The sequence below is a fragment of the Anopheles marshallii genome, chromosome 2, assembly GCF_943734725.1.
Source record: "Anopheles marshallii chromosome 2, idAnoMarsDA_429_01, whole genome shotgun sequence".
In the NCBI taxonomy this organism is placed as follows: Eukaryota; Metazoa; Arthropoda; class Insecta; order Diptera; family Culicidae; genus Anopheles; species Anopheles marshallii.
The window spans coordinates 1,948,820-1,974,755 of NC_071326.1; the positions used below are offsets into that span (position 1 = coordinate 1,948,820).

The following is a 25,936-nucleotide window of genomic DNA, read 5'->3' on the forward strand; positions in this document are numbered from 1 at the left end:
CCAGGGAAGGACGCAAGTGGAATAGTAAACAGAAACCGAACGACTTCCGAAAGTTTTCGGGCCTACTCCACCGTGGTGCGCGTTTTTGATAGAAGGGACGTGATTCAACATTTGTCAAACGCATAAACTCCTAATGACATTGCCTTTCCCCGTACTGCGTGTGGTTTCCCTGGGAGAACCCACCCAAAACGGTGGATACATTTGACGGTGGTTATTTTGATTGTTGATCTCCATAGCTCACGCGGGCTGACGGGTTGTTCGCTTGTTCGGATTGCTTTATGACTTGGCACGGCAACCCAACACGGCAATCGGAAAGCAAACACACATTGCGTGGAAATGGGGGAATAGATTTCTTCTGTTCTGCCTCCACACACGATACGTACATTAATCCACTTTCGCTGAGTTTTCCAACTCGTTCGCTTGGACAGCACACGAAACGCATATATTTGGTCGTCTTCCGGTCTGGTTGTCGAGCGCACTCCGACACCGAAGCGCCGATTACGAGGCATATTTTTAATACAACATTAGTGCGGCACCCGAAATTACATGCGGCATTAGTGGACGTGGGGTATTGACGAGGTACAAATCGCGCGGATGAACTCGAGCTTGACCGTACAGCGGGAGTGACAAAACAGTTTTATCGCGCTACAAATGAATTTCCTTCCTAATGAAAATGGAAAATGCGGGCGATCCTTTCGGCCTCGGACTGTATGTTAATGATGTATGTTACTCACCTTATGCTTTTTCTCTCTCTCTCTCTCTTCCATAGACACCCGCTATTCCCGCTGTTGGCACTAATCTTCGAAAAGTGTGAACTAGCAACCTGCACCCCTCGAGAACCGGGCGTGGCCGGTGGTGACGTTTGTTCGTCAGACTCCTTTAGCGAAGATGTTGCTGTATTCAGCAAACAGGTACGTACGGTTTTACGTTAAGCATCGTTGCCGCAAACAATTGTGGTCTCCTGTTCGGTTGATGAGAATTCTGTAGCGACGATGTCTAGTGGAATGCATTCTGCTGACCACACCGGGGCATTGTGGTGCTCCGACATGATGTTTAGCACCGCCGCTTTCCGGGAGTCGTGTGCGTGTTTGTGTTGTTTTGGGGCAGTGTGATATTAATCAAAGTCACGGGCGAAGAACCATATGAGGTGCTTACCCAGAGGGAGGTCCCCGTTGATTGCCGATCAACAAAGTAATGCTTAATGCATCCCACGATCACGAGAGCACTCACACACAATGGGAGAAGAAAGGCACCCAACCAACCTCCAACCAGCAGGATGATCGTGTGAAAAGAAGCAGAAACGATCGATCATTCATAATCAACCGATGGTCGTATCGCAGCTTGAAATTGATGGCCGTGGGGTCCTTCGTCACACCGTCTCCCGTTTGGCCACGTCGTTTGTTTGTCATTTGTTAGCAGCAGGCCTGCAGGTCTTCGCCAAAACCCCATGCTCAGCGCCAGCCAGGCATGCCCGGCTGCTAACTATAGCGAGCAGAGCGGGGCAACAACTAACACGGCATTGCTCTCGGTACACCATCGCGACTTTGCCTTTTGGATGACCTTTTCACGCCACGGCCCGAGATGATGTGGCGTCTTGATGGGAGGCCATCCCGAAAACACTCCACCATGGGCATGGCGTTGGTAGGGCGAAGGGAATTGGATACGCTGCCCTGGTGTGATGTTCCTTCGTGCACTCCCAGGGTTCCCCATGCTCGTGTCAAACCATGCAGTTCGGGCGTTTATTTGCGTTTGTGAGCCGCGCGAAAGTCGATTAATTAACGGTTTTTATGCAACCCACTAGAATTCCGTGCGAGCTGCCGCGAACTCTGCACGGTGCATCTTCTTGCGTGCTTTGTTTTCTTTTAAAATCCATTTACCCATTTCCTGGCGCGCCCTGCGTAAGTGAGATGGATTTTCACGCACACCAACACGTGCGTTCCGTCTGGGCGCGCTGTATCGTGGCGCGTTAGCACGGGAAGCGGCAAACAGCCGCGACGTTCCTCCGATCCGAGTGAGATCGCACTTTTGGCGACACCGGAATGCTTAAGTGGTGCCATAGCGTAACGCGTCGCTTACCCCGGCGTGCGCCTGGTTTTGTGCACGGCAAATGAAAAAAGCGCAAGGTCGCGTCCCACCATCCGCAGCTCCCCGCTGTTGCAGCCTTCCAACAACCACGGCACGACTCGACAACTCGTTTGCGCTCGGTTCATTCACAGAGAGTGTGTGTGTGTGCACGGGGTTCCCGAAAGTTCCCCCAATAAACAGCTGCGGCAAGACTGGCGGACGGAGCGCGAAAGTCATTAAAATGTGCGGGCCCAGTTTAACGATCGGCAGGCGGGACAAGGCAACGGCGTGGAGGTGTGCGATGCAGGGTCGGTACCGTACCGAATCCACATCATTCCCAAGACACCCGAGAAACACCCCGATGGCGAGGAAGATCATTCAACATTTTATGTCATTCCTCAAATCGACGTGTCCCTGAGAGCACTCTTGATTCCATCGCCGTTGTCTCCGCGGGTATGTGTGTGTGTGTGTATGAATCGTATTTTGTGTGCACCAGGGGGGAAAACCATAACCGGTCCCGGAAAATCTTAACTCCCGGTCTCGTCGTGGCCGTGGTCTGGAAGAGAGCGAGAGACCAGGGATACAGACGAACCAGATCAGGCAGAGCGAGGGCGATAAAACGCGAGCGTGCGCGCGGCATTCGGACAACTTTATGGCCGTTTTAAGAGGCTGTAAAAAAGGTGGCAAGGCGTGTGCTATCTGCCCGATTCCCGTCGTGTCGACTGTCTTAGCGCGCCGACTCTTGCCGTGCCGAGATTCGGAACCTTGGTGTGTGTGTGTGTGTATGGTTGGATATTTGGTCGATATCAGGTCCTTTGCGACCTGCTGCAGTGAAGAAGTCGTGGTTGTGAATATCTCGCCACTCCGCCCCACAGGACATTCTATAGAACGCAGTTCCCCCAAGATTCGCTTTGGTGCTCTACGAAATTGGTTGTTCGTTTTGTGTTTTTTACAGTGATAGTTTGTGTCCGTATCCTGTCCAGGAAGAACCCCGAGTAGATCCAGAATGACCGATGGGTTGATACTCGAGAGGGCTCGCTTTACAGTCCTAATGGGGGATAACGAACACAAGAGGTGGGAATATTGATTGATTCTAGGTCATTTCTAGTCTGACCGTAATCAATCCCCCGGGGTTTTGCCGAGAAGCAGCAACAGCAAAGAAGACATGACGAGGTGTGGGTATCTCTGGCCATCGTACTGTCCGGGTCATTACCGATGTTGATGTTATTTTGTTATTTATTTCGTTCGCCCGCTAGCACTCTGGCTGCGTCATCAGAGCAGCATCCGAGACGGGTTCGAGATGGGCGTAAGAGCGCCCACGCCACTGTCTCGGCGCATTTGGAACGCATGTTGACCGTCTAATAAAGACGACCCAAGTAATAAGGTAAAACCGAAATTTACCTTCCAGTTTTTGAAGATACATGGCAGAAAAACAACACAAAAATCACTAGACGACACTCATCGTAACCGCAGATGGGCCTCGTCGTCACGCTTTGGAACTCGATCCCTACACACCCGGCGATGGCTGCTTGTCTTTTATGTGCTTTAAAGAGTCTTGCATTACACTGACCCGGTCGGAAGGGACAGATGGATGGATGTAGACGGCCTGTCGGAAGGTGTTTACCTCGGCACAGCCCACATCATTTCCAGAACAGACGAGCCAGGAGGAACCGAAAATCGATAACACAATGTGTGCATTGTTCAACGCCGTCTGGGCGACTATTGTTGTGTTGCGCGTATTTCGCGAATTCCACAGCCACACATTCCACAGTGCTGGACCTCTGTGGGGACGAAGCAGTACGCAAAAAAACTGTAGCGGATCATGATGTTCAGCATCAAGATAACGGGAGGACACATCACTACCGTGAGGCTTCACCTCTTTAGGGTACGATCGCGACACCAACTGCAGGTCAGGTTTACAATTTTTGGGGCGGTTTTTGCTCCCGTTTTTCTTTCGGCCCTGGCAGGCACGACTGCGTGACTGGACAAAAATGTAAATTTTGTTGATGACCCATTCCTTTCTGCGGGGTCCGTGCTTGGCTGGAACGGCAGGTTTTCTGTAGCTGATGGAGTTGAGTATTGTACTGCTGATGTGCGAATAAGCGTTTGTTGGTGTAATTGTCCTCTTTCGAAAGTACCAAGCTCATCCATACCTTGTCGTGGATTTCTGTTACTCATAGGACTCAAGACTACAATCGTACAATATTGCTCTACCACACGCAAAAGGATAAATTGTGAAGATCTCGTGCTGGCAGGTGCCAAACTGAACAAATCAAATAAAACTACCTTGCGAGTCATTTTAACAATCTTCCCCTGGCTGTCCGTTTTGCTGTCTACTCACGCCTTACAGTTGGATCGTTTTTCTCCTCATCATCCTTCAATGATTCATCGAACGTTTCGTTTAGCAAAAGAAACTCCAAATGACCGCAAGCGATAATTATAGGCTTGGTCTGCACTTAAGTTATTTTCAATCAAAAGATATCATCAAATTTCGTTTTCATTACGATCTAGCAGCATGGCCAGGTTCATCTGCATATTTGGCGGGTTCATTTGATATCAAAAAGGTTCGTCTCGCCTGTTCGCAGGCCTTTTGAATCGCTTTTACTCCAACTGTCGAAAACCTCACAGCACACGTTGGGACGTTTCGGGACGCTACGAGTGTTTCATCAGAATTATGATGTCGATGGTACAGATCTTCAGGTTGTCGATTCCATTGCAAAGACGCAACCAGGGCCATTCTTCAGGCGAACACATTCTAAGCGGCATTAGACGCAAATGTATTGCTCTTGCTGCCTACCGATCATTCGATGATCCACCCACCGTTTACGAGGCATCGTTTTGAGGATACCCACCGAGGAACATTCCGCGCTGGAATTTTACAAAGCCAAGGAAGTCCAAGTGGCGGAAGACCACAAAAACCAGGCATAACATGGTAAACGAGACGGTTAAAGAAAACGGAACGAAATAAAATTTCTTCCAGATGACACTAATCTGATTTTCTTCTTGATGCGTTTTTCAAGCTTAACACACATTCTTCGCTTTGGTTTGTTGATCTTCACCTTCTGTTTCTGGCCGTGTTTAGGTTTTTATGGGCAACAGCAGCGAAAACCTTTCGGTTCGTACGGACTTTTTTGGAGTTATTTCGTTGTTGTTGTTGTAGTCGGAAACTTATTTTCTTTCTTCACTGTTTTGCGCTCTGTTGTGATTGTTGCAGAGTTTTTTTTTCTCTTGTTACACCCGTTTTTCGCCCGTTCTGCTTGTTAGCAGGGTAGAGGACCCGCCACAGCATCCAGAGGTTGCTAGTTAGAAATGTTTGGACCGTCAGCTTAGCCGAAACCGAGACTGAGCGAACGTATAAATGCTCCCTCGGTAACCCTCAGCCGGGTTCCGTCCATTCGTGAGCCATTTGCAGTACGTTGGGATGCTGTTGTGTGTGAGTCGGGTTTTTTTCAATTTCTTTGGTATGTTGCGGAATAAAAAAGCGAATCGTTCTTTGCAAAGCGGGACGATATTTTAATGCCGTTTTGGTTTTTGGTTTTGTTCGGTCGGTTAAAGTGATCAATGCACGGATGGGTTTTCGTATCCAACCAACGCAAAAGGGAAGGGCACACATAAAAGGCAGAAACAGCAAAAATGAAATAAGAGATAAAAATAGAATAAACTTTACGCTTGAACGCACCATAAAAAAAGCACACACACATGTACACAATGATAGTGGCAACATAAGACAAAGAGAAGATTCAAAAAGAGCAAAACGAGCACGAAATTCGGTCGGAGTTGGAGTCGGAACCAAAAGATGTTTGAAATTTAAGATGATGTCGAAGGTTATTTTCACGATCACAGTGAAGTGTGTGAGCTAATCGAGTACGGGTCCGAGTGGTGCATTTGATTAAGGTCATACTTTGTGGGTTGATCAGTCTCTCAACCGCTGATCACCGATTGCCTTGAGCGATGCATCCATTTCGGTTAGAAATCTGTATCTTAAAGGCGGAATTCTAATTTACTATCACCACGATCGGTTGGAATTCGCATTCGAAGTGTTGTATACGACATTTTTCTGTGTTGGTGAGTGTCTTGATGATTTGTAGTGTGTCTAGTGTCGGCCGTAGTACGTTACGCATTACGTTACCGCACACCCGGGGTCACACAGAACCGCTCCAAGATTGCGCTGGATCAAATTCCACCGCGCAGATGATCATCTGAACAAAGGCCCTCGGGGGTAAATAGAAACACAACCAAGAGCATATGTTTCTGGCTGATCCGGTACATTCGCGCTTACGTTACCGTACCTCAAAACTAGAAGGATTCGCCCCGGTAATGGTTGGTATCTTCTCAATGTGCTCCTCAGGGTTGGTGGATCAAGACGATCAAGGTGGAAGAGACGAGCTTATACCGTCGTGACCCAACTCGTGAGCCCTACGCAAACGGCAAAAGGGCCGCAGGAATCTAGCCCGAACAGGGTGGATAGAAAATGGAACGTACGGTGTACATGGCATGCTGTACACGCATCCACCACAAACTGAACACTTTCCATTATGGATGCGTAGAGAAAAAGGAATAACCCCCTGGGAAGACTTGGCACAGAGGCGAAGGCATGAACGAGGAGGGGAACGGAGAACACAGATGGGATCAGTGAGCGGGAGAAATAACACAACACCTTCCACTGAAAAGGTCTGAATTCTTGGACCCGTGATCGTGACGACGAAGATTCGAGCAGCGAAGAGGCGTGTGCGATGCGCGGTACGGCTTTCGGGCCCTTGGCACACAATGGGAACACAGAAAGGGGGAAAATATCGAAGATTACAATTATGTGATCAAAAGAGACTTTCAATTTTGCTCTTATTCATTATGTCGGATCGGCCCGGTACCACACCGAACCCTATTTCTTTCTGCTCTGCTTTCTTCCTAGTTCTGGTCCATCATTTTCACTGGCGAAATGTGGAAAAGGGAGGGAACACATAAAGGGAGCTAGAGGAGCACTTTGGAGTGTGTATGTTTCACTTCACTGATGGTCGATGCGACCTTGGGTTGCTAGATATCTTGGGCTGCGTGCGTCACTGAGTTATGTTGTTCTGTGGCCCGTTTAAGTCTAGTGGTTTAGCTACATAATTTTCATTTTCCTATTCGATTATTTCTACCTGCCCTTAAGTTTTGAAAGAGAGAGAGAGAAGGAGCTTCAGAGCTCTTTCTCTCTTAGACAAACGCATTTTAAGCTCTTCCAAATCAACAACAACGACCTTCGCCTTGTGATCCACGTACGTTAGGCCCTGATGGTTTGGAACTATCTGTTCCATCCTTCCTATTGCCGGCAAATGAAATCCGTTGCGCTAGGGACGCGACCCTTTCGATCAACCCGAGGGGGTTCCAATTTGTAAAAGAAAGGCCCTAACCCGCTCGGCAGGCTGGCTGACTGGCTGCATCATGTGCAAACAGCCAAATGACAGCCCGGGCCGGTTCCCGCAGCGCACCGGAGGGCTCCGTTTCGTTCTGCCGCTTTTCACTTTCCTCCGGGGCGATCTTTTTCCTCGATGATCGTTGATCGCACGGGGTGTTAGCATTAGGGACCTCCTTAAGGGTTTTTTTTTTGCTTCGAGCATAGACTCTTCGACGTACAGGATGGGTCTAGGATTGGCACTGTGTTTTTTCCCCCTTTTTAGGCAGACCTTCTTGGGACCGGCAGTGTGTGGTGTTGGCCGAAGAAAGAAATACACAAAAAACGCTACAACAATCCACGGGGTGACATTGCTGGTGTGTGTTTGTATCGGGATTTTGGGACATTCGTGTGCCGCAGACTAGCCTTTTTAGGAATTTCATTATTTTCCTGCTCTTGGGTTTGGTTTTCGTTTCGTTTCATTTAAGTTTTTGTTACAGTTTTTTGTTGTTGCTGTTGTTGCCTCCTTTGTGTAATGCCTCGTTTTGCTTTCGATCTAGGCGAATGGAACGCGCGAAGATCACCCAAACGCACTGCTTCATTCTCCGGGCTGGTTCATTGTTTTTTTTTTCCTCTCCATTCTTCCTTATGAAAGCAGCTTAAGCTGCGGCGGATGGTTTTATTTTTCAGCATCTCCCCTACCCCCCCTCTGTCCCACCATCTTCCTCCTGTTGTGTGTAGAGGAAATGTAGGGAACATCCTTTTGCGCCCTCCCGGTGAGATCGATTGCTTTTTTGGCTGCTAAAGAGCTGAACGCGCGAGAAGTTTTGGCAAATGCAACAGGGGGACCTTTTGATTTTGTTGTTTTGCACAAAAATCGAACAAACGAACCACTAACGAACTTACGAACGAGTGAAAAAAAACCCATCTCAATATCCCTTGCTTATTTTCCCTATTAGCTTTTTTGCTCGCACGCTCCCTTTTACGCACAAGCGTAAGAAAAAATGATTAAAAAATATTAAAAAAAACTCCAAATAAACCGGGCTTTGTATACTTTGTAATGTGAAAAAGTATGTAGCAGTAATAAAACAAGATGGCATTAGGCCAAAAACACAACATGCTAACGAACAGGACGGGTCAGAGTCCGTTGCCGTCGGGTCTGGTCTGCGCTACTGTTCGCTATTTCTTTGAGACATTTTTTGCCACTCTTCAAACTGTTCTGCAGCGCAAGCTGAAACCGTGCAACTTGTGCATAGGGGAATTCCCTAGATTTTGCCTTCCAGTTTGGAAATGGAAGTGTACACGGAACGGTTGCTGTAGAAGGTACACACGAACGCATTTGATTTAATTATTGCGTAATGGTCTCTATGTGCGTTATGGTACGATCGTTTTGCGAACAAAATCGGTTCGATGGCCTCTTTATGTCTAATTGTTTCTTCCTGATGGTGGTACACCGTTCAATACCCCTTACTTATGCAGGAAAAATCCAAGGATTTATACAGTTCCCCTTAAGGAAATAGCAGTTTGTTAAGCTGGCAAATCTGCCAGATCATATAAAAACAGTAATGGTGACCAAAAATCTAAAGCAGTGTCAAAAATCCATTATCACTAACTGAAACCCGCAAAAGAAGATCTCGAACACCGCTCTGTGTCCGATCGTATATGTCCAGCTCGCCGTGACACATCCGGGGGACATAAGGAATCCTGGCAGGAATGAAGCTTCAGCCATCATAAAGAACACAAAAGCACCCAAAGCATTCCCGTTCGTCACTTCGTGTTCCTTTAAGTCTCTTTTCCTTTGCTTAGGGAATAGTTTACGTTCTACATAATGCCATGCGTTATTCTTCTCGTGTTAAGATCGTACGGTGTCCTTTCGATTTGCCGATGTCCCAGTTGGTAGTTTTGGGATTGTTGGTTTGAGAAATCTAATCATTCACAGCGCGCACAAAGAGAGAACCATGAATTCGATCTCCGGCCTGTTGGTGATCTCAAGCTTTTCCAGTGAAACCCAAACGAAACCAGTGCACCGAGTTGAGTGTTGCTTTGGAACCTGTCGTAAGGTTGGGATTTGGAAGTGTTTTGGACATTCCTAACATGTAGGGATGGTCTTCCAGGAATTGGGAACCATACAACAATCGCTAGCAGCACATCTTGTACATCTTTCAGGTTTTTCTCTATTCCATATCCGACAGCATGTTTTGCATCGTATTTGGAAGACCCGAAAGCATTAGAATTGAGAATTGTAAAAAAATCTGCCGAGGGAAGGTCATCTTGGTACGTCAAATTAATTTCTTATGGCCGAACACATGGGTTGTAGGATCCCAGAGTTCCTTTCTTCGTCCAGTCCGTTCCCATGGCGTAGTAAAATAGGATTGCTACACAAGCTGGGGTGCTGGAAACGCAATCAAACCGAGAGAAGAGAAAGAGAGAGAGAGAGAGAGAGAGTGGAAAAAAACCTCTGCTGCCATATGCCGTTTCTCTGCTGGTGTGCTCCTGTGTGTATCCGGCTGCCGACAACAGATTTCGTTGGATTTAGCTTTTCCTTTCAAACTTCACCCAAAGAAGCGGAGGCATCGAAATGGGCAAAACTGCAGCCTACAATTGCAGATGCCGATTTGCACAGCAACCACAGTAACACAGCAGGTAAATGTGGCAGGTCAAATCATCCGTCCTCCGTTCAGCAACAGTTCCGCGTGCAAAGGACCGGATGGCCAATGCTATTTGGCACAGGCTACCTCGATGTTTTTTTGTTATCTGGGTCGCGTTTCTTTGGACTTTTTTTTGCTCCGTCTCTGCTGCTGCTGCTGCTGCACATCTTGCATGGAAATGTGCACTTTCAGCTTCATTTGTATTCGCCAAGGACGACCACACGGGTCCGGGAGCTAAGGGGGAGATATTGTTTTCTTTTTTGTTACCTTCTTTCCGACGGTCGGAGTTGGATTCAGCTGGATGAGGTCATCGAAATCGAATTCGTCACGCATATGCCATATGTGTAGCTGGCCCAACTGCATGTGGTAACAGTCGTTGCCGAGAAGCAGAGGTCATTGATTGCAAATCTGTTTCTGTCTGAGAAGCACCAAATGACATTTAATTGGAGTTTTATTCCGTTACGTCTCGAGGAGTTTGAAGGAACGCTTCTCCGTTGCGTTCGCAGCAAGAGCAAGCGTTCGCACACCCTAATCTTCGTGCGTTTGCGACCGAGGGAAAGATTTATGCGTTACGTGAAATCGTTTCCTGGTAGCAAACGCTGGTAGCCCCCCGAGTAAGGTAAATTAATCACTTGACCACAAATAATTAGTGCCGAAAAACAAAAACATTCACACTGCACCGACCAACCAGCCAGCCGGTTGTACAAACAAACAACTTAAGCAAACTTTGCTCGAGTCCGGGTTCGGAAGGTAGAATAAATAACGAAATGGGTTGCTTCGAAATGGTTGCAATAAAACAGAAGTAAAGCAACGCAGCAACTGCTCACGAAAGAAAGGAAAGGCAAAAAAAGCAGCCTCCCTACGACGTGCATCATAAAAAGGCGTGAAAGTATGACGAGAATTTGTTTGGAAATTTATGCAATCATCAATGAGCAACCGAAGAGAAGAGCAGTGGGTCCGGGGCGCGAATGGTGCTTGGTCATACACAAAACACGCTGATCTCTTTCTCACACCCGCAACGAAAGGCTTTGAAAAAAAGGGAATGAAAAATCTGCAATCAATACTCGATCTACAAACAACAACTATTTACAACTATATGCACACTTGGCGCGATCCCCACACATGATCGCACGTGGGGCTCTTACACGAACACGGCGATGGGTCTGGTCCGGTCTGAAGGTCCAGAGACAGACAGCGCGAGTGAGACAGCGAGACACCGTATCCCCAACTCGTATGCCCAAGATGCCCTTTTTGATGATGGAATGTTTATTTTGGTTTTGAGGTTCTTCTTTTATTTATCTTTTTTTTTTGTTTTGTTCCCGTTTGTTTTAGTGCAGTCTTGCACATTGGATTTCGTCCGATCGTGGCGTTTCGCTCACCGTTTCGAGATCGTCCTGCGGAATGAGTACACGGCGTTGGGACCTGCAGCAGCTTCCGCGGCTGTTGGGGCCCGAACGATAATTTATGAGCCTCACTTACATCTATATACGTGTGTGGTAGTAGTGTAGCAGGCGCCATCCGCCTCCATCCATCCACTACCACCACCACCGGCCCTGCACCGTACTCGCGCACAAGGGTAGAGCATATTTTATTATGCCTATCTCGAAACGATTTGATTATTGTTTTGATCATAAATTTGACCAAAACCAACCCAATACCGAACAGCATTCGGCACCTTCTCACATTCTCTCACACCCGCATTAACCGGGTGGCGCCTGAAAGGAAGACGTTTTTCTTTCTTTTCTTTTCTGTTCCTCCCCAGTCGAAATGAAGATTGTTTAATGGTACGGTGCGGGTATTTAGTTTTCTTCGGGGGTTTCGATTTCTCGATAGCAATTAGCTGCAAGAGAGGGGACAAACGGGGCGCGTTTTTGGCAATTTGGGATGCTGAGCAGTGAAAGATATGTTATTTCCGGTTATCGACAGTCGATACACGCGCAGGATGATGAAATTAGCCCGCGTGCCTATTACTGTGCCTCCGTGCCTCGTCGTCCGTGTTGCCTGGTCCGCGCTATCGGATTAGGCATCGGAGAGCAATCCAATCGAATCCGAACTACCGATACCGACCATTAAGGAATCATTGTCGTACGGCATTTCGGTTTTTGCGGGCCGTTCGATTTCTGCTTCCGCCTGGGAATTAAGAGACCGATAGTTTTGGCCGTGTGTGCTTCGATAACTCTTCTGACTTCTGATGAGAATTCCGTTTCGAACCCGATCCATATCTGTGGAACAAAGCGGATAGAAGAACCAGAAGAAGTAATTACTAATTACCATTTCTGAATGCGTTTGGCTTTCGTTTCATTCCGATTTCCGAACCATTCTCGTCTACTTCGTCCCGTACCGATGGGCTTTGGGTACGGGAATTATCTCATCAGCAGGTCCGGCCTCCCGGAATAACAAAAACTTGTCTCGCTTGCTTTGCTGTTGCTCTTATTTTATACTGGCTGGTGCTGCCTAATGACACATTTTAATAACATGTGCCGAAAAGGGAGGGATCGTTCAAATCGCCGCATCGCGTAGCACTAATAAATGCTCATAATTTATGTAAAAGCCGTGTGCACCAGATGTGAACGATGAAGGCACCGGTAGGAAGGGCACATTTCGGGAGGTTTTGGTTCCCTTGGTGTGTCTTGATACGATCGTGCGTAGCATGAGAGATCCGATCGCCCAAACCTTCGCCGACGTATCCTTTCGATCGCAGAGCTGTTTCTGTTCTGTTCCTTGGTAGAGTAATTTATAGCTTATCCCTAAAACGGCGTTTTAATATACTTTAACACCCAAGACGTGGTCGGGGTAGGGAAGACACTCTCTAACAAGGTCGAAGCTAATCGGGTTGCCTGGTCTGCCCGAAGGTGGACAGTTTCTGAACTCGAGCGTTAAATAGCGGCTCCACCATCGTTAAGTCGATCCGCTTAAAGCACCAGCAACATTTGCCTGCCCAACACAGTTACACGGGACGACTTTATAATTGTTCCATGTACTGTTGGAGAATTAGCTCCTACCGCATGGAGGCTTCCTGAGTTACGGACGGTACGAATGTCCCCAGCGTGGTGAAGAATATTTGGAAACTGTTTTCCACGGGAATCACTACAAGTCACGGAAGTTCTCTGTACTGCAGGCCGCGTGCTTCATGCTTCGACTTCACATGTTACCCCCCATTACCCAGGATACAGCTTGTTTGATAACATCAACGAATAGTTTCGGTTTGCTCGCAAGTGGAATTCGTCTCAAACACGCACACTTGCCGTATCTGTAATCGAATTGCGGAGTGCTAAAATGCAATCGAGACAGAATGATATCTCGTCCCGGTTTGCAGCACTCCCGGAGTAGGGAAATTTGGAAAGCTAATGACAAATTACGTCTAATTGCCGTTCCGCATGTCGCAATTAATAGAATCCTTATCGAAAACTTCCTTTCGATTCGTTGAGGGAAGTCATTTAAATTGACTTTCAAATTATTCGCTTTCCCATAAAGCGGTAATATTCTCCGTGCCCATAAAATGGCAAATGAAATCACCAAACAAAATCGACACGAAACGTGAACAGATTTCTTGAGTCCCGGAATCGTTTCCGGCTCAAGATATTGGTTTGGGAGCTCGGGAAGAAATACCGGCACTGGCTACCAAACCGTACGCATTACGTTCTTGCCGTTGGCTTGCTGTTGCTGTTATTATTTGGTACGCTGTTGCAGAAATAAAGTTATAAATTTATTGCTCCGTAAAATAAGCACACACAGAGGGTCGAGAACACGCAACGCGCACGCAGTGCACAAAATCCATTAGGAATTCCTTCATCTCGCGCGGTGGATGATGATATTTCATTTTTCCTCATTTTTTACCTATTCTTATGATGGCCGGTGCAAAAAAGAGCCGGGCGGCGAAAAGAAAGTGCACTCAGCAGCAGCAGAACGCGCGGCTTATCCGTGAAGAGGCAAGAACTTCTGCGATTGTGACGCGCAGCCACAGCAAAACCATTACCGAACCCTAATGGCATCCATTTCCACTGGCTACACACGGGCCGAAAAGCCCGAATTCCCATGAACAGCGAACTTCTTTAGCAGAGGGAACGAGAAGCCTCACATAAGCTCCCCAAAAAAAGGATATTATTCGACTGTTTCCCCCGTTCAACATCGCAGTAATCCCTCCATAATGCCAACCTCGCAATCCCAATTCGACTGCGACCGACAACCACAGTCCGGACCGCGTCCCTGCAAAAAACAAATGGGGACGCTTCACGGAGGGAGGTCACGGGCAGGACTGGGGGAAGTGTGCGAATGAAGTTATGAAATAAAATAGTCCTGTACGGTTATGCTATATGCTGGGGGGGTGGGTTCTTTACAGAAAGAGGTTTTACTTTTGCCGAAACCTTGGAAGAAACCTAGCGTGGAAAAATGCGAATAGAAGCACAGACATTCGGTTCCCTCCGCAAGAGTCGATACGCCTGGTGTTAGGCCTGGTGTGGCCCTTTGGCTTTTGTCAATTTACCTTCAATTTGTAGCAAAACGGTGTACGCATTGGCAATTCCAATCCCGGCTCACTGACCCGTGCATTATTACGCCATGAGAGCGGATCAGCTTCCCGGGCGCGTGTCTTGCGTCTTCGTTGAACCTGGGCCCGATGGTGTCCCGCTGCGTATGTTCCGGCATATTTCGAATCGGATCCGGATCGTTGTGTCCGATTGGGTGGTTTGCAGTTCTGTTTTGGGGTTTTTCCTTCTTCCCCCAACTGTGAGCAGAAACTGGCTGGCAAAAATGAGAAGAAAGTATATTCAGTCGGAAAATGGTCGGGAATACTACTTTTATGAATTTCCTTCCTCGGAGGGTTTGTTGCAGAGTACGTCGTCGTCGTCGTCGTCGTTTTCCGTCCAGTTCCGGTCCAACTCCGAAACATCATCGCACAGTACAAATCCCCAACTTCCTTGTTCTGCGACCATTGTCACCGTTTGCTGGTGGGTTTTTGCGCTTAGATACGCATTTGGCCCCTTATTTCCGGAACCTCTTGCCACTTCTGGCGTTCCGGCGTACTCTTGATTTTGGGCATCCCTTTGCTACTCTTAACAATGATCCGGATGTTTCCTTTTTTTGTGACATAACACGGGTCCCGTGTTTCCGTTCCTGGTTAAGAAATGGTCGCTTCGGTGAATGGGAAGAAATGAAAAACTGTCACTTTCTTTATCGCATCGTCTGTTTGTATGTTTGTGGCTTGCGTAACATTTTCCTTCCCGGTTTGGTTTTCCATACGAAGCTCTACAGTGCCGTGAAAATCGGGAGCGCAATTTTTCCCTATTGCGAGCGAGTTATTTTATTTTTTTTGCTTACCAGCAGATGGCGGAAACCGTAACGTACAAATGTACTGCCGTAGTATTCTGTCAAGTGGGTGGGTACGGTGCGGGGTTTGCTTCCCACTTTCGGTAGCCTATTTTCCCTTCGGACGACTTCCTAGGTTGGTGTCCTTAATTTCCGGAAGGAACGGGATTGTAATGGCGAAAGGGAAAGCAATACGGGGACCGCACACTTCAAGTTGAAGGCCTATTTCTGTTTCCTGAGGCAGAAAAATATGGACCAGAGCAAACCCCGGGCCGACAATTGGATGACGGAGGTTTTGTGCCAGTTGAACTGTGAAATAATATTGTAGCTCCGTTAGGTCCGTTTGCCCTGTTCTGGAGAAACGGCCGGGTATCGGGGTCGGTTGGGAACCATTTTGGGGTGGTTTGGTACATCGTTGTCCGTATTTAACGAAGCGATGATGAGAGTACCCGATATGGTCGTAACGGGACCACTAGTGGGAGTATCTAAATCTGTGTGCTTTTCTACTATCAACAACCATCCAATGACTGAAGAAATGTAGTAAAGGCAAAAGAAGCAGCCGAGAAAAAAGGATATGACTCCGGAAACGACAAAGGACACAATTTGCCGAGACATCAGGCTAGACCCGGGGTTTTTCCGAACAGATAGTTGCCTTCCAAGTGCAGTGCCCAGGAAACCGGTATCATGTTTCCCCGAAGACTCATCATCTGGTGGGCAAGTCGGGACAGTTAAATGTTCCATTTCGATCGAAAGCAAATTACCGTTATGGGGACTGGACTGGAGCCTGGGCGGTAGCGTATTACCATGAGATCATAAGGCATGATGCTTCAGCATCCAAGTTCCTTAATCACCTGTTCAGAAGGTCGATAGCCGCTGTCGTTTGATGCTTTAAATCGAGCAAATGCCCTTTAAGGAAATTGCGGAGAATTAAGGTCTTCCATATCTTTTTTCCGGCAAATGACAAGAGGGCGCTTTTAAATTCTAATCATTTCATAGTAATGATACTTTTGAGTAACTTATGGGGCAAACTGTCCCCAGATCAAGCTTTAAAGCGACAGGAACCAATGGTAATGACGGACTGCGAAAACTTTGTTATCAAAATAAATGACTCTTTTTATTTCCTTTACGGCTTTTTTTTTTTTCATTCGTTTGATGCCCTTTAAATTTCCCTTTAAAAGTCGGAAAATGGTTCACGTGCTACGGTTATACCGTACCATCAGTTGTTATAAATCGTGATTTAGCAACAGTGAAGTTGTACGGACCGTATCTATTCTCTTCGTAATTGATGCGATTAAGGTTTTGGTGTACCAGTGGGATAAGGTGTCCAAAACATGGCTTCGAACATGGCTTTAAGAATGCGGCACATCTTGCACACAGTTACAGTATGCTAGCGCCACCGAGTCCAATGACTCTTCAAATGTGGGTAAACATGGCGTGAAGACAAAGCAACAAACAGAGAAAAAAACCTCACCCGAGAATAGAATCAAAATAACAAATCATCGTATCATCGTAGTACCGCTCAAATGTGCCACTGTGCGCTGATAATTTTATGACTCATGACTTTTACGACGGTTCCGTTAAAGAGGGCCAGGAGAAAAAAAAACACGAAAACCACGTCTCTTGCGGCAGGGTTACCCTGCTGTAGCTGCTGTTTGGTGTGCGCTCCTGGACAACGACGGTTTTTTGGAAGATTGAGGTCATAAATCCATGAAGTCTGATGCGCCATAAAAACGGGTGGCCACCGGTTGATTTTACTAACCGCGTGTGTGTGCACGCGGTCTGTGTGTTTTTTTTTTTTTGTTCTGTCCTCTTCCTTGGCTGCTTGTAGCTCAATCGCCCAACATGGACGGGGCGTATTTGTTTGACTACCAAAAATCACACCTACCTGATATTGCTTCCAGCTGATAATGTAGTATCGCTCCTCTCGCTGTAGTATCGTTAAGACCGTCTCGTTATCGTTCGTTATAATGTTTACTGTGTGTTTCTTCTTTTTTCTCATCCGTTCTCTTTCTCACTTGTGCTCTTCCTACAGATTCGGCAAGAAAAACCCTACTACGTAGCAGATCCCGAAGTGGACTCACTTGTAAGTATCATCATCAGCTGTCTGTGTACAGAACACAATGTTCCACTCCGTACGATCGCATCCACGCATAGCAATGAGGTCATACAATCGGGACAATCGCATCCATTTTTACCGGCCAATACTAATGAGTGTTTCATCCTTTTTCTTCTCCCTTTACCCACAGATGGTGCAAGCAATTCAAGTTCTAAGGTTTCATCTTTTAGAGCTTGAAAAAGTAAGTACTACACAAAATGACACACCATTAAAACAAAAACGATCAAAAATTGAAAACAGAAACAATCTTTGGAAGTTTTTGGAAGGAAAAAGTTTTCGTACTTCCGACTTTCCTTTTCTTCGCGAAAAGAAAATATCAAATAACTAAAGCATCAAAACATCCGGGATACGAGGACGAGAAACCCTTTTTTGCTTACATGTTTCGAGAAACCCTCTAATGCGCGGATTGATCGTTATTGATGCTTTATATTATGTTATTTTCGTGCCTGCACATGCACCAACCGCATTGTGTATCGGCCATGTTTCTAGCGATGATCTTCTCTTGTTGTTTACTTCTGTTGTTTTTGTTTGAACCACACGATCAAGAGATGATCTTAAGACATTATGGTTGTTTCACCTGATGCTGGGGTGGTATATCGATATTCGATTCGACCCCGCTTCATTTTTGTCAACTTGCGGAAAAAAAGGTTTAAAATACAATTTGTAACAGTCATTCAAGAAGGATGTAATATACAACCGTATTGTTTTCAATACATAAATACACAAACATTTGAATTAGCGATTAACTAGTCGAAGCTTCGGTATGAAAAGGTATTATATTGTTGTTAAGACAACAACAACTTCAGGATGAGAAATCTGATTAACCTGTTGTTTGTGGGTTTTTTTGAAAAAGATTGCATTTTCCAGTTTCTTCAGTCATATCCCCATGTTACTCGTACCCGTCGGTCATCAGCAGTAAATAACAGAAATGTGTTGATAGTGTTTGTACTAATGAAGCGAACGACATGACAATAACCCTGTTTCGCCCAATGTCACCAAAACAAAAACATAATCGAATGTGAGCGTCACATTAACCTTCGTGTTTGAATTATCGTCGTATGTGTTATGCTATTTTTTTCTCGATGTTCGTTAACAAGCAAAATGTCGTCCAGAACGCGGTCCAGATAGTCTATCGGTTTCTAATTATGAAATTAGAATTTGTATCTGTCCATCAAAGAGCAGCGCAATAAAAGCATTCCGTGTTTTTGTCCGTTAACTTTCTTCCCTTTTGTGGTGCCGTTTTGCTGCTTTGCCGTCGCACACGGGCACGCTAACGACATCGATCTCACTTTTTTCCACCTGTTTTAAGACAGTTCCCCAACGTAAGGGGAAAGGGTTCCATCCCGGAGTCCTTGTCCTGTGCCTGTGTGACCGTATTTATTAGCATCAATTGGGAAACTTTGTGCACCCAAGCAAATGTCCCGAACGAACGGCACGTCGGTACTGTTAAATAAGGGCAGGTCAAGCCGAGCCTCGCTGAAGGTAAAAGCTAAACGAAACTGAAGGGTCGACGAGACAGTTGCAAACTCGACTCGGGCACCAATAAACGGGGAAACACGGCTGGTAGATTGAGCTCTGCCGATAAGCCCGATAGTAACTGGCTCCAAAAACTTAAAACTTGGACAGGGAACTACGCATAAGAGACCTAACAAAATATGAAGACACACAACAATACACCGTTCCGTGCGTTTTTCAGCGTTGGCTCTTTTCGTGGCGTGCGTTCAACTTGAACGGCTTTTTATTATTTCAATTCCTTTCCCAAGGAACCACCGGCACATTCGGATGGCATCTGCGTGTGCGTGTGCGCGAAGGTGCGCGCGCGCCCGGCCACGGAAAACGCTACTACTTTTGTTACGCAGCAACCGGCAAACCGAACGGAGCTGGAATAGAGCAGCGCCTACATTTATTGACCATTGGCCGGTGCGGTAAAACTGTTCTTCCGGAACAATCGTTGGTGGAAAAGGTGGAAAACAATTGAAACAAAAAAAAACAAGGGGGACCAAGCGAGGAAGCGAACAACTTCTCTCAGCAACGAGTTCTAGCGCGCACCGGAATAGAAAATTGGTGAAATGAAATTCTAGTCATGAAAATGTTAATTAATTTTACTGCAACAAATTCGTGCTACTAATCTGTTATACATTTCATTATCATTTTAATTACACCGGGATTGTTTGGGAGCCGGTGGATTCGGCCGGAATGAGTTCTTGGTTTGATTCTTTGTTTGTTCGCCTACCTCAGCCCGGGGGACGTTGGTTGGCTTTTGAGGTTCCTACCCAATTTGTAGGGTGGGTTTAGGGTAACAAACGGATGAGTAGTAAATTATGTTCTTCCCCCAACCCAGCTGTTCAGCAAAGGATCAGCGATCTCGTAGTCCAACCACCCGTTGGATGGGCCGATGGAGAGTATGTTCGCGATGTTGTTCTCATTTGCTCAGCCAAACGCATGTACATTGCAATGGAATTTTGAGTGTTGGAAATTAGAGAGTTTTAGATCCCCGTTAATTCTCATTACTCTGCAGGCAGGTTGGAGCATCAAATCTGCTCCACACTGCAGGTTTTCGATGATATTTGGGTGCTTAATGTTCCGTTTAAAAAGCAGCTTCTCAGAACTGCTTCACAGCCATAACTCATGGGCCGGGACTGAACGTGACGGATCATAATTGTGGCGCCAATAACGACTTGGTGCAGTTGATGGCGCGAAAATAATCAAATAATCCCTCGAATTGGGTAGTTGATAATAGCAGTTGACCCTTAACCGTCCGCATGTTATTGAGCTGTTGAGCTGGCATAATCAAGCTTGTACTTGGCGCAACAACAAAAAATAAACATCGGCAACGAACAAACCCAAGGCGGGAAATAGTACTAGTAGTAGCAGCAGAAGAAGCAATTAGGGGTGCGCACATTAACTGGAAAAGGTCTCCCCATTATCAGGCGCTGATCAGCTGGTTGTGGATTTGCGCTACACCCATCTTCCGCCCGGTCGACCGTTTTCCGTTATCCGGCGCGATTCCGAAAGCACCTTGACAAGCATCGTCGATTGCATCGTCGGATCGGATCGGATTGAGCCCGATGATTGATTGCAATAATAATATTAGTATCAACCTCGTTTCGTGCCCTTTCCGTCGGGCCCCGTGTGCAGCGCGTCGCACACACAAATGACACTTTGATGTACCGACGCAATTTGTTGGTACGGCACGGGAACCGTTGCGATTAGAGACCGCGTCCAGCCTTTGATAAAGTGCAATCGTAGTGCAATCAGCTGAGCGAAGAGGGTTGGAGATGAAAAATCATCTTTCAATCGAGGTTTTGCTCCATGGATGTGTTTTTTTTTTCTTCCTCCATTAGACCTTCCCTTTTGTGTGGAGCCTTTTGTGATTAGAGTTTCCTGCTCTCACGGACCTCATGATTCTCGGATGGATCCGGAACAGGGCGCTAAGGGAGTGTGCCCACTAATGCTTAAAATATGTAGCTCCATTTTTCCATGTTTTCCTATTGGTGGTGAGTTCCTCCGGTTCATGTGCTTTTTTATCTTCGAACTGGATTAAACGCGTGTGCCCAGCTGCATGATGATGGTGTCCGTTGAAATTGGTACGGGACATGACTTTGCTCGCACACGGAGGCTGCCACAATATAGGACATCAAGGGAGGATCAATAAAATCTCCCGATTTATGGCCACGACACGACGAGCACTCTGCCCAACTCTGCCAGTTCCGGTACGAGTATTATCACGTACGAACCACGCGAGCTGTGTATGTGTGTGTCTGCGTAAGGAATGTCATAAAAATGTCGAATATATGACACACACCATGTACTGGGCCTGCTTTTTTAGTTGTTCAGCTCTTGCATCCTGGCATCCTTGCTGTGCAAAATGGATCTCAGTATTGTTGTTTTTGTTGCTTTGCGTGCAGCTTTCATCTCCTTTCCCAAAATTAAAAGGTGTCAACTGGGGGTCTTGTGGAGTGCATAACTTTTCCATCCTGAAAACCCTTTTTGGATGGTGAAATTAGTGTTGCGCCGTGTCGCTTTTGCCGCCTGCCGGTGCGAATTATCACGGGGACAATTAATTGGGGTCCCGAATGGACAGCCCCATTTGGCTGCATGTTTTAAAGTTATCCGTTTAATTTTGCCGAATGTCTTGGTAGTTGCGAATGCCACCTGTGGTGCGTAATTTTAGCATTTTTAGCCCTTGATTACACGCGATATTGTTAGAGGCCGCTACGGAAGAGCTGATTGCAGCACTTCTGCAATGGTGCTGAATACGAATGATTTGCGAACAGCATTTCACGGTACGGTTTTCCAGCAGGCAAAGACGATCAAGTACCATGATAACAGAGAGTCTCGTCTTGATCGTTGTCTTCCTACTAGCTTCTGGGAGTCGCACGTTGCTCTTACGCACCCCTGATGAGCATTCGCTTAGTGCGCTTCGTTCGTTTGGCTCGCTTGGTTCATATGCGACCACCAGCTGGCCTGCGCCTCCACCCGAACCCGTTCCCGCCACAGATCCGAACGGGCGGACATAAAATATGGATTCGATTCGGGTTCGGGTTTGAAACTCGAGCCGAAGGCGAATATTGAAAAGCTGTAATGGGTTTTTTGTCCCCTCCGGTGCGCCCGACAACGACACGGCGGTATTGGGAGCCAAAATGAATCAAAATAAATAAAACTACGGCGGCAAAACCGCAGCACTAGCAGGAAGGTGATTTTTGGTGCGCGGACGCGAAGAATATCGAATGTACATTTGAATACTTCAAACACACACGGGAAAGGAAAAAAAGCTCCACGGACACACGGAAGAGGGACACCCCAATGGCGGGTGGTGGCCACCCCATTCCCCACAAAGGAAAGGATAAACGATATCAGGAAAGGGAATATAGCATATAAATATTGTGCGAGAAACCGAATGGACTATCTGAAAGAAGACCGAACAAAACAAAAGCTGAAAAAAAGCGATCTCCCCCCAGAAACACCAAAAACAAAATAAATAAATAAATAAAGAACACAATGAAACACTACATGAATTCGGTTCGGCCGTTCGGCGGACGACGACGTTGGGTTCGCTTTGGCCACCCGCGGCCACCCAACCCGGGCCACCCCTATCTTACACCACCCGTTCAACCTCAGCCCAGCGCGCCGTCAATCGCAGGCCACCAAACAAAATGGGAAAGAATAATTTATTTCATTTCGAGCCTTCGATCGCGTCCGCTTCTGCTCCGTTCTGGTTCCAGAGCCAGCAGAAAGGGGCCCCCGCTATGGAGCTCGTTAGTTTTTGTGCGTTCTTCTAACATTTTCGGCAAAACAGGTTTACCTGTGCACTGTGTATGTAGACAGAATTTTTTGTTTTTTTATTTTGCATCTGTCTGTTTTGTTTCCATTTCGTTCACCGTACGAAAGGACAAACTCTGGTCCGAAGTCAGAGCGTTGCGCGTTTGCGTGTGTTTGTACCGATCGGAACGATCTCGGTGCGAACCTCGGTTGAAGTTGAATATGGGAAAACGGTACGGCCAGACACAACGCTTCACCAGTGCTGCCCTTTCGTACCTTTTCGGATGTTCGAGATTTAATGTTGTCCGCGCTTGGTGGGCACCGAAAAACCCTTTCAATGTTTTGATACGCAACCCGAAATGCTCTAGCCACCCGGCCGACGTTTTGGAAATGAGCTACCAAACCATCCATCTGCTGTGGTTTGGTTTATGTGCGTTGTGCGCTCCATATCTGCCACCAGCAGATAAATACTGCTCCGCCCGAAACCCCCCGCCGGAAAGATGACAGGCCAGGTTTGTCTATTTTTATGGCGAAACAATTCCTGAGGACTTGTTTGGGGCGGAAGGTTTGAGAAAAGCACTTGACAGCTCCGGTTGAACAGGTCAAAAGGGGTTTTTATGGGCACGGGATGACAATTTTTGTCGTACGTCGACAAAGCGCCGTATGCTTGAAATAGACGTACATAAAAAGCTATGATTGTTTACGAGGTACACCGCGTGTTCGTTGCGAGGAGTGTGTGATTCGTTTGATATCGGTCTTTGCATATTTCCAAGCACGGTACCGGTGCTTGGGCTGCTTTTCCATACACCGATAACATTTATCGTTGAAGTTTATTTGATTCACCTGCCCTGCTCTGCCCTAGAGGGCTCTGTAGTTGTTCCAGGGGAACCTTGAGAAGAGAAGAAGGCCGGGGGCTGTGGTAATGGGTGCTGAGTTAGAAAATGGGAGGAATGGTGTAAAGCGGATTTGGCACAGTGTTTCAAATTTCCTGAGCACCAAAATGGTGGAACGGTCTGAATGATTCCGTCCCTTAACACGGCCAACACGGTGCACGATGATAATCGGCCCCCGTTCGGTCGGGCGAATCCGTACACTCTTGGGGAATGGCTATGCGAGGGAATTTCCATTATTGTATCGCTGCGAAATGTATCTGCTCATTCTTTTTCCACTGCGTCTTTGCGTCTTTTCTCGTGGCACAGAAACATTATAAGTGTCCGGGTGCCGGTTCTTGCGTGTGGATTTCTTCTTCCATTCCAGCATTTCTGTGCCAATGCCAATGCGAGTTCATCTCCTTATCCAACCGCTGTCGAAAAGGTGTTCCCCCAGGTTTGGAAAGGATTTGCAGGCCCAAAACGCCAACAAAAAACTGAACAATCAATCCGGTTTCCACCACTCGTCCATACCAACCGGCCTCCTTGCGCATGACTCCTAACTTATTCTAAGGTGATTAAACTTCCCCTTTGGAAGCCTTTAAATTCTCCGGATCCCTCGATGGGGGTACCACGGTACCGGAAGGCGAAGGACAAGGTGACGGTTGTGTTGCCGTGGAATGTTTATCGAAAAATACTTTGAAACGCGCTCAAAACTCATTGACTCCTGCCCTTCGAAACGCTTGTTATTTCTGATCCCTCTCTGTGATGGTCATTCGAATCGAAGGTGATTTCGTGTGGAGAAGGCTTTTTTTCCCTGCTTTAATTTCCACCAATTGATTGCCGTGTTTCTCATACGAAGTCGGTGCATCAATTCGGTGCATATTTTTAACATGCCCACACCGTTGATGAGGTGTGCGTTTTGTGTGTGCCGAGGTGTGGTACCACATCTGACGCTTGGAACATCCGCCAAAAACCTTGGAGTGACTTGGGCCACGAAAGATCTAAATCCATTACGAATTTGATCGAGCGCAACACGTTTTCGTTTCCTTTTTGATCAGTGAGATGAGGTGGGAGATGTGGGATCTTTGTGTGTAGACATTGTACAAAGGCATACAACACACTTCTCAGAACGAACGATAAACTTATACAAGTTTTGAATCAGTCTGCCCAAGGTTTTTTTTCCCGGCGGATACTCCGAAACCATAGAGGTGTAATATAGGAATTCAAATTTGTACTAACACTGTCGCTTCACTATCAAACACTATCAACACGCTGCATTCGAAAATCGATCTGCTACGAGAAATAATGGACGAGAGAGACGAAGATAAACTGATGACAAATAAACCGGAGATGGAAACAAAAGAAAAAAACAAAAACAAAACATAGCATGCATCAAGTGAGAAACTTGTGAAATGCTTTGGAAATTCTAAATGCTTACACTCGTTCGCCGTTAAAGGTGGTGTGCGAATTATTTTTATTTTGCACTGAACGCGATCCCATCATTTCCGTTCGGCAGAACGGAGATGTCAACCAAAAAACATCCTGCATAAGGAATGTCAAACAATTACGCCAAGACGAACCGAGCCAATGGGCCAATGGGTTTTGAGGTACGGAAATGTTTTTTTTTGTACCGAAATTTTGCATCATATGCTGGTCGCTTGTATTAAAAGATCGAGATTGTCAGAGAACCCCCAAAACCGGCTTCTCCGGGATCACATTTGCCGATCAGATCTCAGGACAGGAGAGCTTTTGAAAAATTAACTTCAATTATCTCGCTCACTTCGTCACCTTTTTGGCGTTTGGGAATATTTGGATGCCCACAACAACGCCAACATGAAGCAGAAACCACAAAATGACAAATGGTGCAGGAGAGCGTGCGAGAAAGTCTCAAGAAGCATTTGATGACTCTCGACAATCGACAATCGCTTTATACCGTGAGATATGCTCAACATGCTGGCGATTCTGACGATTAAAGCCTTCTGACGTTTAAAATGTTGTAACCATACTATGGAACAATAGGTCAAGACACCATATTGGACACCATATTGGAGAACATCAAGGTTTTACTAACTTTCGACGGATTCAAACATAAATCTCCACGAATGAGCAGCTGTTATCGGATAACGCCATTCAACCATTCAGATCGTCACAATAATAATGGTAAATGATCATAAAAATTTGGTTTTATGAACCGATTTGATACCCAATAACAGTAGCAAACGAAATGGAAACGATCAACTCGTACGGTTTATTTGTGTTCGCCCGTACAGGAAACACGGGGATATGATATTGATTGAAT

The 25,936-nt window shown here is 46.5% G+C and overlaps 1 protein-coding gene across 1 annotated transcript in view; it reads left to right on the forward strand.

The window, feature by feature from the left end:
- Positions 1-25,936, forward strand: part of LOC128707190 (homeobox protein homothorax) — a 159,487-nt gene that overhangs the window by 31,209 nt on the left and 102,342 nt on the right. The window contains exons 3-5 of the mRNA XM_053802139.1: positions 770-911; positions 17,420-17,470; positions 17,634-17,684. Coding sequence (XP_053658114.1) covers positions 770-911; positions 17,420-17,470; positions 17,634-17,684 — 244 coding nt within the window. The remainder of the gene's footprint in view (positions 1-769; positions 912-17,419; positions 17,471-17,633; positions 17,685-25,936) is intronic.